General features: G+C 42.2%; 1 protein-coding gene across 1 annotated transcript in view; it reads right to left on the bottom strand.

Annotated features, from left to right (window-relative positions):
• Positions 1 to 18,801, bottom strand: part of LOC119722045 (cytoplasmic dynein 2 intermediate chain 1-like) — a gene marked incomplete in the record, with an annotated part of 98,047 nt that extends 79,246 nt beyond the window's left edge. The window contains 2 exon segments of the mRNA XM_038192033.1: positions 10,241 to 10,312; positions 18,492 to 18,801. Of these exon segments, the coding sequence (XP_038047961.1) occupies positions 10,241 to 10,312; positions 18,492 to 18,512 (93 nt within the window).
• Positions 18,802 to 19,047: the final 246 nt, after the last annotated feature.

Genomic DNA, 19,047 nt, shown 5'->3' with positions numbered 1-19,047 from the left:
ACATTTAACTCACCACGGTGACCTTGACCTTTGACCTTTTGACCCCAAAACCTATCCCAACTTGCCTACTTCCAAGGGCAATCCCCTACCAAAGATACACACCAAAATCTCATTTCTAATTCAAGTTATCATCCAGAAACCATTTACCTTCAGCTCACCAGTGACCTTGACCTTTGACCTTTTGACCCCCAAACCGATCCCAACTTGCCTACTCCCAAGGGCAACCCCCTACCAAAGTTAGACATCAAAATCTCATTTCTAACTCAAGTTATCATCCGGAAACCATTTCCCCTTAACTCACCACGGTGACCTTAACCTTTGACCCCAAAACCAATCCCAACTTGCCTACTCCCAAGGGCAACCCTCTACTGAAGTTACAATCCCAAACAACATTTCTAACTCAAGTTATCATCCGGAAACTAAGCTGCACGGACGGGCGCTCCAGCCAGACGGACGGTCTAGCCAGACGGAATACTGTGATTCATTTTATTTGACATTCAAAAATGCCCACAGGTGGGTTGCACGAGGTTCTGAGAACCTCTCCAGGTGATCTTTTATTTTCAGGCTCAAAGTGATGTTAACATTATTAAAAAAAATAGGCCTACTGCAAGTAAATCTTGGGAGGATCCTCCTGGCAAGCTTGCAGTTCGTACATGTACAGGGAGTTAGCAAGGACAATTTTCAGTGTACCTAACCAACATGGAATGTGTCATGACTAGCAACAGGGATTAGCAAAGAAATGGGTGGGCAGCAGTGGTGGGTGGGCAATGTGGTGTCACTTGTGTGTGCCACTGAAGTAAGTGAACACCCCTAAGGCAAAAAAAAAAAGAATAGTTCTGCTTCCGGTTACCCACTCAACCCTATTTTAGGCTGCAACCCTAAAAATTGTATCGGCAAGCAGTGCTGTAGGTCTCGAGGCAGTGATGTAGGTCTCGAGGCAGTGATGTAGGTCTCGAGGCAGGTCTCGGTATCGAGACCGGTCTCGAGACCGATTATCGTAGGTCTCAACAATTTCAAGGTCTCAACACAAACTCCCTTGCAGTACTTGGGCACAATCATAACTTGCGCACATGTAGCCTAGAGAGAGGCTGGGAACACAGTCAACACCGAAATGCGTGGCGCCAAGGCTGCCATTCAGCAGTCAGGCACTTCAAGAACGACAGACAAATTCAACTGGAGACAAAGAGAACAAAAAGGAAGCTGAAGTGCACAAGCACACAAGACCCTATCCCAGGTTTCACTAGCCCAAAGTATGGTCGAGTGTGTGGATCAAGACTCCACTCCCATGCAAAAACCCAAAATAGGACTTAACTCGACATAATTGCTGTGTATTCATGCGTTGGCAACGATGTGAGACTCCATCATCAATGTATATATGCACAATGTACATGTACACAAAACATATTTTTGTCCATCATGACCATGTGTACTACGAGAATGTGGTAGGCGAAATATCAGCGAGCTGCGTAGAATTACACCGAGTACAGTTTCCCATTGCCAAGCTCATGCAATCTCGGTCGAATGTCAGTTGTAAAACTGCAAGCGCCCTGTAATTTTGTAGAGGATAATAAAAACGGTCACGTGAGGATCAGAAATACTCTTGCATTCAAAAAATTGAAGACAAGTTTGACATATTTGTCGAAGATAATAAAACTCCTAAAATCTGTAATAACCACCGATCTGCAGAAGATTTTGCATGCATAAAAAATTGTTACAAAGATTGATTTTTTGTATCAAATTAAATCTCATTAAAAATCGAATTAATTTTTTTTTTATCATGACTTTAGGTTAATTTCCCTAAACCCGTGTTGGACCAGGATCATACAACATTTTGAGCCAATCAGACCGAATGTTTTCTAAATAGAAAACTTTGAAAAACGTCCTTTCATGATGACGTCACATGCCCCATGATGACGTCATCGTAACAATATTTCTCCTTGCACATTATTCAATTGTGGTTTTAGTTTGTACCAAGTTTAATGCCAATTAAATGAATAAAAAAAATTGTATGCAGAATATAATTTTAAATTTTCAACAAAAAAAAACATTAAAAATCAACCAATGACGTAATCATTATGAAATTTCAGAATTTGTGGAGGCCAACTAAAAGTACTAGTACTTTTATCTACCTACCCACCAAGTTTCATGATAATTGGATTTTCCCTTTTTATATATGTTTTAAAAAATCTCAATTTTTAATAACGTCATCATGACGTCACACATTTTGCAATTTTTACCTATTGCTTAACAAACCTAATGCAAAAAGAATTTTAAATTTAGCAAATTGCATTCGTGAGATATGGCAAAAGTCTTCAAATGACTTTTTGGTAGTCATTTTGGCACCTTGTTTTAACATGCAAAATGTGACTGTTATGGAGAGTTTTTGTGTATAAGGCAGGGAGAAAGGTTCAAAAGAGTTTCATTATGTTGCAGTTCATCAAACTCAGATTTTATGGCATATTAGAAACCATGAAGAGGAAGTAATGTGATTGATGTAACGTGAGTGACGGTACCTCCCTGCAATCTAATGTCCCTTGCATCTAAAATACGCACTTATTTGATTCTACAGCTACATGTATGGGTTGAATAAAAGGTCAAATAATGTTACTCCTGTGTTGCAGACTACAGTTTGAAGAGACTTTAGGCCAAAACAAAAAATACTTCTGCTTCTGGTTACCCAATCGACCCTATTTTTAGGCTGCGATCCTAAAAATTTTATCAGCAAGTCCAAAAAAATATAATAATAAATGAATAAATAAATTTAAAAAAACAATCCTGTTGTCTTTTCCGTCTTCACAAAACACCTCTCAACAACTGTTTTGCATAAAAAAAATGCTTGTACAGTAAACTCCGGCTAAGTCAGCACTCTCGGGACCCGAGAATTTGTGCCGGCTTACATGAATGCTCTTCTGCAATGATTCATTGCACTAAAATTGGCTTCGATTCACCCTGGATTGTCTCCTTAATGCTTGAGTTGAATCCAGCAAATTAATCCTCGAATTGTGTCATCACGTTAGGGGTATTGATAGTGGAGACCACGATACATATGGGCAATTCCACGGTTCGACGGACATGGCTAAGAAAAAAGTTATATTTTTTAACCCAGTTTCACATTTTTATTACAGAGTATACATTCAAGTATGAGAAATTAACAAAGAAAACCCAATTTTATCAAACATTTTTTGAGAAATCGTGTCGTAAAGTGAAAAATATTTTTTCACTACAAAGAACTCAAAAAATTAGGTAAAGTTTAAACATTGATTGCTATTAATGCAATTGGAGATATCATAACCTTATTTCTAGCATGTACATGTGTGATAGTCATAATCTCTGAAACATATGTCAATTCACAGCCGTCATCCATTTGTAGATGTCAAAAAGTAGCATTTTATACCTTTTTTTGGTCAATGTAACGTGAGTAACCGAAAAGATATAAAAGTTTTTTTTCACCAACATTTATAATGAATTAAATTTTGGTATTTAGGATTATCATTCTTTGCATGAACATAGATATAAATATAAGTGCTTTGTTGACACTAATACACACATTTAAGAATAAAAGGCAACAAAATTTGGTAACGTGAGTAACTTTTGTAACGTGAGTAACCAAAAATGTAACGTGAGTAACCAAGTTTATTAGCCCGAGTCACCCAAACTATACCCAAACTGACTTTTGCTTGATGATGTTGATTTTGTTGATAACTGTTTATCTTAAACCAAAGAACCTCAAGCATTAAAAATACCTTTAAGCATATTTTTTCCTGTTTATGGTGCAAAATGGTCTTTGAGACAGCATAATTTGAGACAGTGCTGAATGACTTCATCCCTACCTCCACTGCTGAAGTAAAGAAAGTTATCATGGGGTTCACCAACATCGACATGTGAGCTAGATCGAATTCCCACGGGTCTCCTCAAGGAACATGTTGATGTCTTTGCCCCATTCATCGCAAAGATAGTTAATAAGTCCTTCCATTCTGCCACATTCCCAACGTGTATGCAACATGCTCTTGTGAAACCTCTCTTCAAGAAGCCACATCTCGACAAGAATGACCTCGCAAGTTACCGTCCTGTGGCAAACCTCAGCTACCTCTCTAAAGTTATTGAGCGAGTGGTGTCCATTCGCCTCCAGTCTTACCTAAAAGATAACAACCTTCACGACGACTTTCATTCTGCATACAGAGTAAATCACAGCGTTGAGACAGCCATCCTACGAGTACAAAATGACATACTCACAGCGATGGATGGTGGAAGGGTAACTGGGCTTATCCTTCTGGATCTGAGTGGTGCATTCGACACTGTTGACCATGAAATTCTGTTAGAAAGAGTACAGCAGATTGGTATTGGGGGGAAAGCTCTCCAATGGTTTGGATCCTACATCTCCAACAGGTCACAAGCTGTATGTGTTCGAGACGCTACCGCCGACACAGTTCATTTAAAGTTCTGTTCCACAAGGATCGGTTCTCGGTCCAAAATTGTTCAATATCTACACGCTCCCACTACACAGCATCATCAAGAGTCACAACCTCTCCTATCATACATACGCTGATGATACCCAGCTGTACTTCTCATGTCCTCCAGTACAAGAACAACTAGATGCATGATAGTGTGGCCTTCCCATGGACCCAATATTCTGTGCTATAATGGCATAAATTAAGTTTTAGCAGACTCTCAGAACATGAGAGGTTTGTTTTGATGGCTCAGCATTAGTTAAAACAAACCCACTAAATTACAGCTGGACTTAAGAAGAAACATCAAATTCCCGATCAGGGGATCAGTATGCACTGTAATAGTGTCAGAATAATGTCAGATGAAAACCTTTATCTTGGAGTAGGCCTACTTGCCATTGGAGATCCAAAATGCAAATTTAAGTCAGAATTCTGAGATGGGTTGGACAAAATGTAACGTGAGTAACTGTAACATGAGTAACCATGTTTTTTGTGGATTGCAAAAAAAAAATGGGAGATTTTGGAGGATTTGTTTTACTCTTATTATGTGTGCCCCATGGCATGGTCTTTTATCCATTTAAAAGAAATTTCCACAGGTTGCCTGTATGAGGACACTTTTTGATCAAAGCATGTTTTCTTTTTATGCATGTCCAAAAATGTAACGCGAGTACCCGATTTCGGGCGTCTTGTTTAGGCCCAAAAAAATGTTCTCCAATACCTATGTTCCCCAATACCGATGTTCCCCCGAAATTCTTAGGATTAGAGTTAGGGGTAGGGTTAGGGTTAGGGTTATAAAAAACATCCTCGACTCTAATTTGATCAAAACTAGATAGGGGCCTAACACTACACGATCACCTGAAAATCACATCTGAAAAAGGGTGGACTACTTTTCTATCACTTTAAAGAGGGTAAGTGTGCTTCTAAAGTGTAAATAACCTACAAACAAAGTCTACATGTGAAAATAAAAACTTGACAAAGTTCTACATTTTAGGGTACATGTTCCAAGTGTGGCCTTTATTTACAGAGGTAGTCCAGTAAATTGGCCACATTTATGTAGTTCTGACGCCTATTGGGTAGAAAAATACTAATTATGATAATTTAGTAAAAAAAAATCATGCCAAACAATTCTGAGATGGGTTGGACAAAATGTAACGTGAGTAACTGTAACGTGAGTAACCATGTTTTTTGTGGATTGCAAAAAAAAATGGGAGATTTTGGAGGATTTGTTTTACTCTTATTATGTGTGCCCCATGGCATGGTCTTTTATCCATTTAAAAGAAATTTCCACAGGTTGCTTGTATGAGGACACTTTTTGATCAAAGCATGTTTTCTTTTTATGCATGTCCAAAAATGTAACGCGAGTACCCGATTTCGGGCGTCTTGTTTAGGCCCAAAAAAAAAATATTCGGTCTCTGGTCAGACCAAAGTTCCGGAATTGACGCGACGACGCGGCTTTTTTTTTTCTTTTTTTTTTGCATTTTTTTTTTCTTTCTTCAAGCTTGAATTGTACAGACAAGGTGGGGTACTATTTTGCTTTTTTGGTGTCCTCATGTACATTGGTGTCCTCCATAATTTGCCTTGGTGCTTTCGATCATTTGCCTTGGTGCAATTTCCCATTCCTTGTGCTCTTTGGTAAAAACAAGGAGGGGTGGAAATAGAGGGCGCTGTTGGAGCTACCGCAGAACATTTGGGGGAAAAAAAGAGATTGACGCGCATGTTTAAAATCGACGCGCACGCTGACCAGAGATCAACTGATTTTTTTTTTTGGCCTTATCATACATAACACATTTTTCTGGATGTCATCTTTGGTGCTAAGGTAGGGCTAAGTCTACTCTATCTACCATGGGAATAACACTTATTAAACCTTTTCAGTAAGGTAATTACAGCCCAAGGAAACTCAAAAGTACATCAAAAACGTAACGTGAGTAACCGTGGAATTGCCCATATGTACGTGCACAGTAACAAATTAAATGGGTGTGTGGTCCGGTATATACCACGCACGCATTGACTGCAGCACTGGTCATTCAATAAGACAACCCCTAAAATGGACAGAGCGCATACATGTGTATAGACTAGAGGGCGTACTGATATTGATATGCTCACGATGCATATGTGATGTATGCAGTAGGACACCCTTTTTCGACACCGATGCATGCAGCGATCACAGGCCGTGCGAAACCACTTTTCACTCAACACTTTGCCAATCGCAGTACAGGAAGTCGATGCCAATGCGTGATTTGTTGAATGCCGACTTACACAAAGGATTTTGTGATGCTTTTTATGGAAATGGGACCGAGAGTAACACGACGACTTGAGCGAAATGGCGACTTTTAAAAGCCAACTAAGAAATAAAAAATTCAATGGAAATGCATTACGGACAATCGGGACTTTCAAATGAACTACAAGCAAAATCAAAATGTGAAAATAAAAACTTGACAAAGTTCTACATTTTCGGGTACATGTTCCAAGTATGGCCTTTATTTACGGAGGTAGTCCAGTAAATTGGACACATTTATGGGGCTAGTCACAACGAACGTGTTCATGGTACTCTGGTACCCTGAGTTAAGTTGCGCATGCACAACACGGCGGGAGTCCCACCAGTTGGTACCCGACCACCTGTCTTACATGGCAGGATGACCGTAATACCATGTTAAAATTCTGCTTCACTCCAAAAATCTGTCAAATCACCCAGGAAAAAAAAAAAAAAACTAACAAAAAAAAAATGATAAATTTTAAGCAGGGACATCAGTTTGGCCTCTTTGTCTGTTGCATCTAGCCCATGTAAAGCTGGTACTGGTATGTCATTTCCCGAGTCCAAGTGGCGACCATTTAAAAAAAAAAGCTGGTGGCCATCTTGAAAAATAGCCCGGTTGGGTGGCCATTTTGGAGGGGAACAAAAAAGGGGGCCTCCTTCCTTGTTTTTCAAAAAGGCAGGACACTGAACATGTGGTTTTTTTACTTGGCCTAAGAACATACGTACAAGCCTGTACATTGTATGTCACAGATAAAGGACAGGGTTTTGAATTTTGAGGGAAATTTGGAGGTAAAATGACGATGACGACGACAAAACACATCACGAAAATAAAGATAGTGATCACCGGTTCACAGTACGAAGCACCGAGAACACACAAGGCGCCCTGTAGCCCGAATGCCTCTGATAGTAGAGTACGGCCAGAGGCATTCGGGCTAGGTGTGCTGAATCGCATGGCACCTGAATCGAAATTTCTACCCCAAGAAACTGTTCAAAACGTACAAAAAAAGGTGTCATTATATTGAGAGAAGTCTGCTTTATGTTAAAAAGGGGGTCTACCCGATCATGGGCGATGTTCTCCAATACCTATGTTCCCCAATACCGATGTTCCCCCGAAATTCTTAGGATTACAGTTAGGGGTAGGGTTAGGGTTAGGGTTATAAAAAACATCCTCGACTCTAATTTGATCAAAACTAGATACTACACTACACGATCACCTGAAAATCACATCTGAAAAAGGGTGGACTACTTTTCTTTCACTTTAAAGAGGGTAAGTGTGCTTCTAAAGTGTAAATAACCTACAAACAAAGTCTACATGTGAAAATAAAAACTTGACAAAGTTCTACATTTTAGGGTACATGTTCCAAGTGTGGCCTTTATTTACAGAGGTAGTCCAGTAAATTGGCCACATTTATGGGGCTAGTTGTGACGTATTTTTCATCAAATTTCTTGGCAATGACAGATCCAACACTCACATAAATTAACAGAAAGCCTAACAAGTAAGTGATTAACCTAAAGGAAAATATTACATGTAGTTTTAAACTCTTATGTGAAATAACGTGCCGCATGACAATTTTGAGTGTATTTACGCCTGGACGGAGCGTGGTGTTGTTTACAACGCCATGTTCACGGGTCTAGCTAGACGCGACTCTAGGCTAGGGTGAAATGATTGTAGGTCAACTCGCGGCCATCTTGAAAATGGAGGGGAACTCATTGCCCGCGGTTGCGGCGTGAAACGCTATGGAGCCATAAACGACAGTTGAAGAATTTCCGGTACAAATACAAGAAACTAGTGATCATTTAATAAGAATTTGTGTTGGGAAAACCTTACCAAGTCGGAAATATAGGTTGATGGTGTGAGCTTAGGCACTGACCGATATAGCGCAGCGTGAGTTTTCGAGGAGTGCCCATGGGGCCTGTGTGCGAAGCTGCCGGTCAACTTCGCGGTCTGTGCACGTGCTGCCAACATCTTTGGACAGGCACCCCATGACAAGTAATTCTCTCCCACTACATTTTTATGCCAACTTTTCGATAACAATAAACAGGAACTTGATGGAACTTCTTCTTTTTTCAAAGCTTGGATTGTACAGACAAGGTGGGTACTATTTTCCTTTTTTTGTGTCCTCATATACATTGGTGTCCTCCATCACTTGCATTTGTGAAATTTCCCCATTCCTTGCTGCTCCTTGTTACAAAAATTTGAGTTGGTGCGGCAACAGAGATCGCTGTTGTAGCTACCGTGGACAATTTTGGGGAAAAAAAGATTGACGCGCATGATTAAAATTGACGCACGCGCTGACCAGAGACCGAGTATTTTTGGGGGGGGCCTATAGCAAATAAATGAAAGATTCCTATTTGAGTTTTGACTTCAGACATTTTGTGAAATGTTAATTTATTTCAAATTGTTACAACTCAATGATTGCCCCGAGTAAAAGTCTAGTTATGGAATATTGCTTCACGAATCTACTTGCAGTATTACTTGCACTATTACAGTAGTACATTATTGTAGGCTTTTTGAGTTTTGACTATCAGAAATGTTGTGAAGTGTAATTTATAAGAACACCCATAAAACACCCCCCCCCCCCCCACCCTCCAAAAAAGAAGGACAACTAGAAGGGCATCGTTTTCATCCTTGTCCCAGCCCAAACAAATAACTTTACTAATATTTTTTGTACATTTTAAATATAAATAGTTAAAACACTTTTAAATCTTTGTAGCGGACCACGTACATGTACACATAGGCGCTCCATACTTTTGTATCCATTGATTAACCTTTGACCTTCAGATGAATGCTGGGAATTGTGTTGTGATGTAAGAAGGCGGATTGTTTGCAATCGCGGACGAATAAAGTATCAATATAAATCCAGTAAGATCGACTCATGTCACAAGTTCCTGTTTAGGCAAATCATCAAGTAACTTCGCCTGTTACATCTTTAACGGAAATAATGGACTGCGAAGTTGACCGGCTGCGCTATATCGGTCAGTGCCCAAATGTGCTCCCACTGTCCAACACAAATTCTTCAAAATTTGTCAAAGGACTTTGTGATATTAGGACCAGAAAATTGAACATTTAACCGTTTGTGTTTTTTGCTTTATCCATGTGTTGTCAGTCATCATCCACATAGATCGAGAACTGTAGCGATTGTAGCGATTAACCCAATTATTGTTGTGAACAAGAAACTGTTACTAAACGTTTGTGCTGTTGTCAGGAAGACTATTCAGCCATTCTGTTGTCGTAGCTATGGATAGATCAACCTACCTCAATCGCTTTACCGCCGACCACATTGGCCAACTGTGTGAACTAAATCATATTGATGTGACCACCATCAAAACCATACCAGAACACATAACTTGTCTCGCCGAGTTGCCACACATGGTAGAAGAGTTTCCCATGCCAAACCGAAAGTAGAGACCCTTGATCTGCTCAAGATAATTCAGGAACTTAAAGCAAATCGACGCCAGGACACTGAGAAACTTTGTCAAACACTCGCTTGTGCTGTTGCTACCAAAATGCCTCCCGTCGTGAATGTGGGCCCCAAATTACCTGACTTTCACAAGCTAGGGCCTGATGATGATGTGGCATGTTACCCGAGTACCTTTGAGCGTGTGGCCGTTGCTGCCAAAAAAAAAAAGAAAGATCAGTGGCCCCGCCTATTGGAACCCTATCTCACCGGCAAAGCCCAGAAAGCATTCCACTCCTTGAGTGATACAGATAACCAGGACTATGACAAGATCGTCGAGGTCGTCCACCTTTGCTACTTCTTTACCCCCCAAGGCGTATCAGCTGAAATACAAGACAGATGTGAAAAAATCGGATGAGACATTCGAAGAGTTCGCTCATTGTCTTGAGTGGAACTTTAACAAATGTGTTCAACTATCAAAAGAAAAACTGAACGATGCAGACACCAAACGAGCATTCAACCTTGTCTTGACAGATCAATTCCTGTCTGTCACAGGGGATGAACAGCTTTGTCTGAAACTGAGGGAGAAAAAGTTTGCCTCGCTGATGGAAACTGCCAAGACAGCCGATGAACTCATCCTTCATTGCCAATCAAACAATCTCCAGACACCTACCGGACCCCAACCGAAACCTGACTCACCGCCAACCACCATTACTGGCCGCACCGAACCATCTACTCGACCTACTACTACCACCAGACCAGACCAGACCAGACCAGACCAGCCTCATCGTAACCTGTACAACATCGTGTGCTACAAATGCAACCAAATTGGACACAAGGAGTCCGAATGTACCTACCCTGCCCCACCCCAAAAAGCAGACTCATACTCCCTTGGTGAAAATGAACACTAGTCCGGGTAGCCGAGTGAATCTCATCCAACAACACACCCCACCCCTTGATGTGGACTCAACAATTGACCCTCGCACACGTCGTGCATGTAGCCCTCTGATTGAGGCCAAGATAGGCGACAGTTTCCGAGTGATTGCTTTGGTGGATACTGGGTCCACACTGTCATTTGTCACTGACGAGTTTTGTGCTCAACTGCCAACATCCGTGCCTGACTCGTCCCCTGTTCAGACACTTACTGGATGGGACTTACAACACTGGGAACAATCACGTTGCCTGTTGACGTTGGTGGAGAAACCACAAACATTGTGTTGCACCCCTCCGCTCATAAAGGAGGACAATCATCAACTACAAGCAGTCCCTAAAGTGCTCCAGGCTGAAAGTGTTGCCCCAAAGCCAGTGCCAGGTGCGATGGAGCATAACCCCACTCATGCTGAACAGTTCCAGCAATACTTACGCCCCTGTGTCGTAAGAGACACAGAGACAGCCTGAGAGAACCCCTGTGGCGAAATGGAGTTCCGGGCCCTGATGTCTGCACCAACCCCATTCCAGCCCACAAGCGTCCCCATGAGGAACAACAGGAAGATCCAAGTTGGCAAGTGTCACTGTGTCATCTGAAATAGTCATCGCCCATGTCGACTGCGTCTAACTCTGCATGAGACAGACTCTCAGCCGGAACACTGTGATCATCAGCGACTCTGAACACTTCTGTTCATGTACATGTGTTGTTCTAGCTGCGCTGGAATTTGTTGAGGCCCAAAAGTTCATGTTTTGTTGTTAAAACCAAAAAAAACCAAGTCAGGTGTGTTTACAAACACAAATGCCCCGCAACCGTGACTGTTTCCATGACATAACACCACTCTTTTAACATCAACTTACATTGTACATGTACCTTGGTCACATGAAACGTTCATTGACAGCATTAGTGTCTTCTGTAGGTATTATATGAATTAATCCCTAATCCCTATGATCTCAGAATAAATAGGGCCTACAAGATTTCTATTGTTTTAGCCACTGTGACCTTGACCCTTAACCTTTCGACCCCCAATGCGATAGGCCTATTTGGATTACCAAGAACGATCCACAAACCAAATTTGAAGTTCACATGTAAAGTATTTCTCAAGTTATCGCGCTGACAAAATTTCTTTTGTTTTAGCCACTGTGACCTTGACCCTTGACCTTTTGGCCCCAAATGCAATAGGCTTCTTAGGATTGCCAAGGACAATCCACAAACCAAATATGAAGTTCATATGTAAAGTATTTCTCAAGTTATCACGCTGACAAAATTTCTTTTGTTTTAGTCACTGTGACCTTGACCCTTGACCTTTTGGCCCCAAAAGCAAAAGGCTTCTTAGGATTGCCAAGGACAATCCACAAACCAAATTTGAAGTTCATATGTAAAGTATTTCTCAAGTTATCGCGCTGACAACATTTCTATTGTTTCAGCGACTGTGACCTTGACCCTTGACCTTTGAGCCCCAAATGCAAAAGGCTTCTTAGGATTACCAAGGACACTCCACAAACCAAATTTGAAGTTCATATGTTAAGTATTTCTCAAGTTATCGCGCTGACAAGACACACACACACACCCACCCACCCACCCATACTTGTTTCACATGACTAGTGTGGACTTTCCATTGCTTTCGTGTAGTTAAGAAAAACCAGTGAAAAAACTCATTTTTCTCAAACTGTGAAAACTCTTTCAACCCAATTTTTTTTCTATGATTCCCTTTAGTGTTTCTCTTCATTCTGCTACAGATAAACCTAACCCAAAAATGCCTCTAAACCTGTTTTCCAGAAATGGGGAAACACTGTGTGGACGTGGGGTAAGTCCACACAACGTCGGTGCTACCTACATTATGTGGACGTCTTTTGTTCGGAAGTCCACACTGCGTATGTAAGACAAGCTCACCCATACACACCCACACCCACCCCCCCACCCACCCACACACCCACCCACGGAAGGACAAGGCGGAAACAGTATGCCCCTTCGGCTTCGCCGCGGGGCATAACAAAACGCTAGAGACAATCAAAGGAAGAACACACTAATTTCTTTTGATCCCTTTTGATTCGGTCAGCTTTAATTCCAGTATTAGTTCACCTGCATTCCTTGTTTTTTGATACGGCGATTGTTCCGATTTACATTAGGCTTTTACTTAGTCATGCCAGAAACTGAAGTTGGAGAAGTTGTGCGTACTACATTGTATCTATGCCAACAAAATAAGTTCTCTAGTAGTACAACATTCCACCCAGATGTGTTCCGTTGGTACGTGTGGACTTAAGTTGCAAAAATGTTTCTTAAGTGTAGACATTATGAGATCACCTTAATTCCATTTTTTATGTATGTACTTATGATCACAACTCTAGAATTTCCATCCCTCAGATTGAGTGACTGGACTTTGGAGGGGAAAGTGTAGCGGACCACATACATGTACACATAGGCGCTCCATACTTTTGCATCCATTGATTAACCTTTGACCTTCTGATGAACGCTGGGAATTGTGTTGTGATGTAAGATGGCGGATTGCTTGCAATCACGGACGAACAAAGTATCAATATAAATCCAGTAAGATCGACTCATGTCACAAGTTCCTGTTTAGGCAAATCATCAAGTAACTTTGCCTGCTACATCTTTAACAGAAATAATGGACCGCGAAGTTGACCGGCTGATGCACGCATGGGTGAAAAATCACACTGCGCTATATCGGTCAGTGCCCAAATGTGCTCCCACTGTAGAACACAAATTCTTCATAAAGGATCTCTGGTTTCTTGAATAATTTGTATCGGAAATCCTTCAAAATGTTGTTTAAATAAGATAGTGGATATATTGCCGGCGGTAATCCCGGCAAGCTAACGTTTACTAAAGGTTTGCCGACGGAAATTCTTATCAACAGAGGGCGCTGTAGTCTCTAAGATAGGGCTGAATTATAAGATAATTACCACCAACAGTTGTGTAGCACCTGTAGTCTAGTGGATAAGCAACGGATCTCATACATGAGCGGGAAGAGCCGAGTTCGATCCCCGCTGGCGACATTTCTAAGGTTTTTTTTTCCCCATTTCCCCAAAATAAGAATTTTCTTTTTTATATTATTTTAACATGTCTCAAACATTTTATTGAAGAGTAGATTACATTTTCTTTTTCAGATTTGTGGCTCTGGAGGATTTTTTTTAAGGCAGTGGATATTTAGCCGGCGACGGAAAACCTTTAACTTGCCGGATATGCACTGAACATGCGCAGTTAGTGGTTACTGTTTATTTGTTCTAAGACATTTTCCAGTGACAAATTTTAGTCTGGTTCCATGCCCACATTATCGTTGAAACTTCGCATTCACAAGATGGGAATCAGACCATTTTACAATTTCGGACTTTATTTCCCTTTAAAAAAAATCCTCCAGAGCCACAAATCTGAACAAGAAAATGTAATACATTGCAATAAAATGTTTGAGACATGTTAAAATAATAAAAGAAGAATATTCTTATTTTGGGGGGATGGGGAAAAAAAACTTAGATATGTCGCCAGCGCGGAACGGAATCGAACCCGGGTCTTCCCACTCATGAGATCCGTTGCTTATCCACTAGACCACAATTGCTACACAATCGTTGGTGGTAATTTAATATCTATAAGAGAGAGTTTTACTCAGCCTCCGAGACGATGTTGCTCCTAAAAGGATCCGAGACCGCGGGCTCCCGGGGTGCCAAAATCGCTCCACATCCGTGGGAAAATGCGGAGGGTGTCTTCCGCCGGGTCAGACACTTCGGGTCGTCCTAATTTTCCCATACAAACTGGCGATCCGCTTCGTCGATTTTTCGTGACTGCGTTTTGCGCAGGAATTTGCCGTCATCGTGTGTGCTTTCACATTGACTGCCTGGCCGCCCCCTGTGCTGGCTTTTCTGAAAGTCTAGACTGTGCGAGGTCAGCGGCTTCGACGTAGGGGTTCCGTTTACATGTTCTACTTGGCCGTTCTGCAAGTGTTCACCAAACGGTTGTATGGGGTGACCTTGGTAAAATATTTGTTTGTCCATGGTGCGTGGCCACCAAGTGTCCCTATTCTTTCATATGCTTTGCTTGTTGCCCCTGCGCTGAGTGCAACAAATACTCAGAATGACTACACATTAGTATGCCTTGCGCGGTCCGACCAATCGAAAGTGAACACTGTGTACTTCCGGGGTCTGCGTAAAACCGTCGATGGCAACGCGTACTGCAGCATGCTCCACACCCTGGAAACGAGGTTGGGTCTACGGTGCTCGCCATTGCACAAGCATGTGACGTCGCGTGATGGAGTGCTGTTGCTTCCATAATGTGTTTACAGCTCCATGCTTTCACTAGCTCTATGCTTCCACCAAGGCTGAGCGCTGTAAGTTCGCTGCCCGCCACGTCACGGTATAATTCAGTGTCGTGTTTGGGACCAACAAAGGATCGATGCATTGCTTCAAATATCGCGATCTTGAACGCAGGCGCAAAAAAAACGACAAAACAGATAGCCGGTCCGTAAGGAAAAAATAGGACAACCTGAAGTGCTTGATTTAGAGGAAGAAATTCTCCGTATTTTTCTATGGACGTGGAGCCATTTTGGCGTCGCGGTCGCGATCTTGAACGCAGTCACAAAAATCGACAAAACTGATCGCCGGTCCATACGGACAAATTAGGACGACCTGAAGTGCTTGATTTGGCAGAAGAAATTCTCTGTATTTTTCTATGGACGTGGAGCCATTTTGGCGTCGCGGGAGACCGTGGTCTCTGATCCTTTCAGGAGCGAACATTTCTCGGAGGCCGAGTAAAACTTGCTCTTATAAAGATGGTTGATCAACTTGTATAAAAGTTGAATCGACTTTTTCCTCGCAGACGGTCTCGCAAATTGTGAGAAGTTTACGTTTGTTGAAGAGTCCAATACTGAAAGTAAATTATGACCTTCCTCCATCATTCAGACCCTTTGTAATTCTTCCCCGAATAAAAATTGTAGCCTACTATAATGATTCTATTGCTCAGAATACCGTGTAGCTGATTCAATTACCCCAAGCTCGAAAATGATGTTTAAAAGATGATCTTTTGCTCAAATTGGTTTTAGTGGTCAGAAATTGCCTCAGATCACACCACAAAAATTGCTTTTCTATAACTGCATGTCTCCTCAATGATCCCCCATTTACATTTAACTGCCCACATTTTCATCCCCAACACTATGCCCTATATACCCGATCTATGATCGGGTAAATCAGCTTGTATCTTATAATTCAGCCCTATCTTAGAGACTACAGCGCCCACTGTTGATAGGGATTGCCGCCAGCAAACCTTTAGTAAACGTAACTAGCTTGCCGAGATTACCGCCGGCAAAATATCTACTATCTTTTTTAAAGGGAAAAAATGTCTGAAATTGTAAAATGGTCCGATTCCCATCTTGTGAATATGAAGTTACAACGATAATGTTGGCATGGAGCCAGACTAAAATTTGTCACCGGAAAATGTCTAACTTTAAGTAACAAAAAACAGTAACTGCGCATGTTCAGTGCATATCCGGCAAGCTAACGTTTAGGCCTACTAAAGGTTTGCCATCTCCGGCTAAATATCCACTGCCTTTATAATTTGGCTCCATAGCGTTTCACGCCGCGACAGCAGGCAATGACTTCCGGCCCCTCCATTTTCAAGATGACCGCTGAATGTGCAGCCATACTGCCAAGTGCCATACTGGGCCTATACTCGTGTACCCTAACGTGGCGCACTTCGAAGCTTACCCGACTTTCCTCGTGTAGTGTTGCCAAACCTCTTTGTTGACAAACCTCAAATTCATGCAATGAAATACTAGTACTTTTACCTTATCAATGCTTGCTATTTTACCTCTGTGAACAATTTCAGTTTCATAAAATTTAATCCGAAATTCAAAAACGGTGGTGTCCGGAAATTGGGCACAAAGTGGCGTAGCCCCACTAGTGTGGCCGTCGGTATGCTGCGCTGAACCTTTGGCCACACACCGTGGTACCGCGCGCTACTGAGGACGAAGTTTTCATAAAAATTCAGGGCAGTTTCTTACATTCTCAGTTTCTTACTTTCTTATGGTTGTATTCTATGATGTCTCACCTGTCACTTCTGGGATGCTTAGGTCTAATGATGTTCCATTTTCCGAGATATTCTTCAATCTTTCTGGAGCCCATATGCACTCGTGAAACGTCTGGTGGTGGCAGCCATTTTGAATGTGACAAGAGATGACCTCAAGCTGTGACGTCGCGTTTATGCAAATTGCTTGTCGAGCGCGCGAGGGCGCGAGTTGCAAATGCGACGGCTGTTTTCTGTGCCGTAGATCCTGAATAGAGATCGGTGCACGTGGCCCCCTGACGATAAATGCATGGTACAGGAAACAGCCGTCGCATTTGCAACTCGCGCCCTCGCGCGCTCGACAAGTAATTTGCATACACGCGACGTCACAGCTTGAGGTCATCTCTTGTCCCATTCAAAATGGCTGCCATCACCAGACGTTTCACGAGTGCATATGGACTCCAGAAAGATTGAAGAATATCTCGGAAAATGGAACATCATTAGACCTAAGCATCCCAGAAGTGACAGGTGAGACATCATAGAATACAACCATAAGAAAGTAAGAAACTGAGAATGTAAGAAACTGCCCTGAATTTTTATGAAAACTTCGTCCTCAGTAGCGCGCGGTACCACGGTGTGTGGCCAAAGGTTCAGCGCAGCATACCGACGGCCACACTAGTGGGGCTAAAAGTGGCGGAGTGTTCCCTAACGTGGCGCACTTGAATAAATCTTGGAAAATTCCAAATTAACACTTACGAATTCCTGTAAACTTGATAAATTCTGATAAGTAATCAATATCTTTACTTACATACCCAGCCAAATGTTTGTCAGAAAATTATTTTCTTATTTTTCAGGGCATTTTCAAAGGGTTCACTTTGCACTTGAAAATAAAATCGGAAAATCACACCAAAATAGCTTTCCTTCTAACTTTGTTACGGGTAAATAAACTCGCGATTTATGAACAGGACCGTTTAGAAACTTGATGAAATTTCACTTTCTGTGAAATTTCAGTTTAAATTTTTGCTCTAGCCTAGAGCAAAATTTTAAACTGAAATTTCACAGAAAGTCTAGGTAGGCGCTACCGGCGAAAAATCCAAGTGCGCCACATTAGGGGCCGCGCCACGTTAGGGTACATCAACAATACTTATCCAGGGGGCGAGTTGGTCAGGGGGCGAGTCGGTCAGTGGGCGAGTTGGCTAGGAGGGGAAGGGGCGAGTCGGCCAGGGGGGAGTCGGCCAGGCGGCGAGTCGGTAAGGGGCGAGTCGGCCAGCGGGCCAGGGCCCTGGCATGCCAGGGGGGCGAGTTGACCTGACACCGGTGTCCGTTAAATTGGGCTAGGGCTAGCTGGAGTTACCCAGCCCTGAGTTTTATCATTGGGTTGTCATCCTAGATGACAACCCAATGATAAAACTCAGGGCTGGGTAACTCCAGCTAGGCTAGGGCCTAGGCTATAGAATATATACCTTTCCAGTGAAGGACATCATACAGCTAGCTGCCTTCGCTGGAACTGCACGCGGTGAATGAAACACACAAAGGACAAACGTACGACTAATGCTAAGTAAGGTTAAGAAGTTGGTCTAAGTAAGTCAACCCTTGTATTAGTGCGTGCGGCGGGAACCGGTACCCGCCGTATATGCGCACACTTACTGCATGCGGATCGGAATGCGATCTTTGAATTTATATTTATTGACGTATGACATTATGATCGACGCATGCGCGCGTGCCATCAAGGGCCAGTGTCATATGAAAATTGAACTTCTATGAAAGTCGGACTCCTTTGCCTAAACCCTCATGTGATGTGCACGTGACCAGTCACTCTCCCATTAATATGGCGCTATGCACCAACCTCGTGCCCCGTGGGTACGATCTTGCAGCGCCATGTTGTTTCCCATCATGCCTTGCGCGATCGTAACCCCTGGAATTATGTAATTTAAATATACCAAAATACAGTACATTATAATTAGGGCTGCAGTTTATCCGTTTTACATGCCGACGCCATCTTTAAAATGTTAAAAGTTG

Source organism: Patiria miniata, unplaced genomic scaffold (genome assembly GCF_015706575.1).
Source record: "Patiria miniata isolate m_02_andy unplaced genomic scaffold, ASM1570657v1 HiC_scaffold_14, whole genome shotgun sequence".
Classification (NCBI taxonomy): Eukaryota; Metazoa; Echinodermata; class Asteroidea; order Valvatida; family Asterinidae; genus Patiria; species Patiria miniata.
Note: the sequence above shows the minus strand (reverse complement) of the source record. Positions and strands in the feature narration are given on the sequence as shown.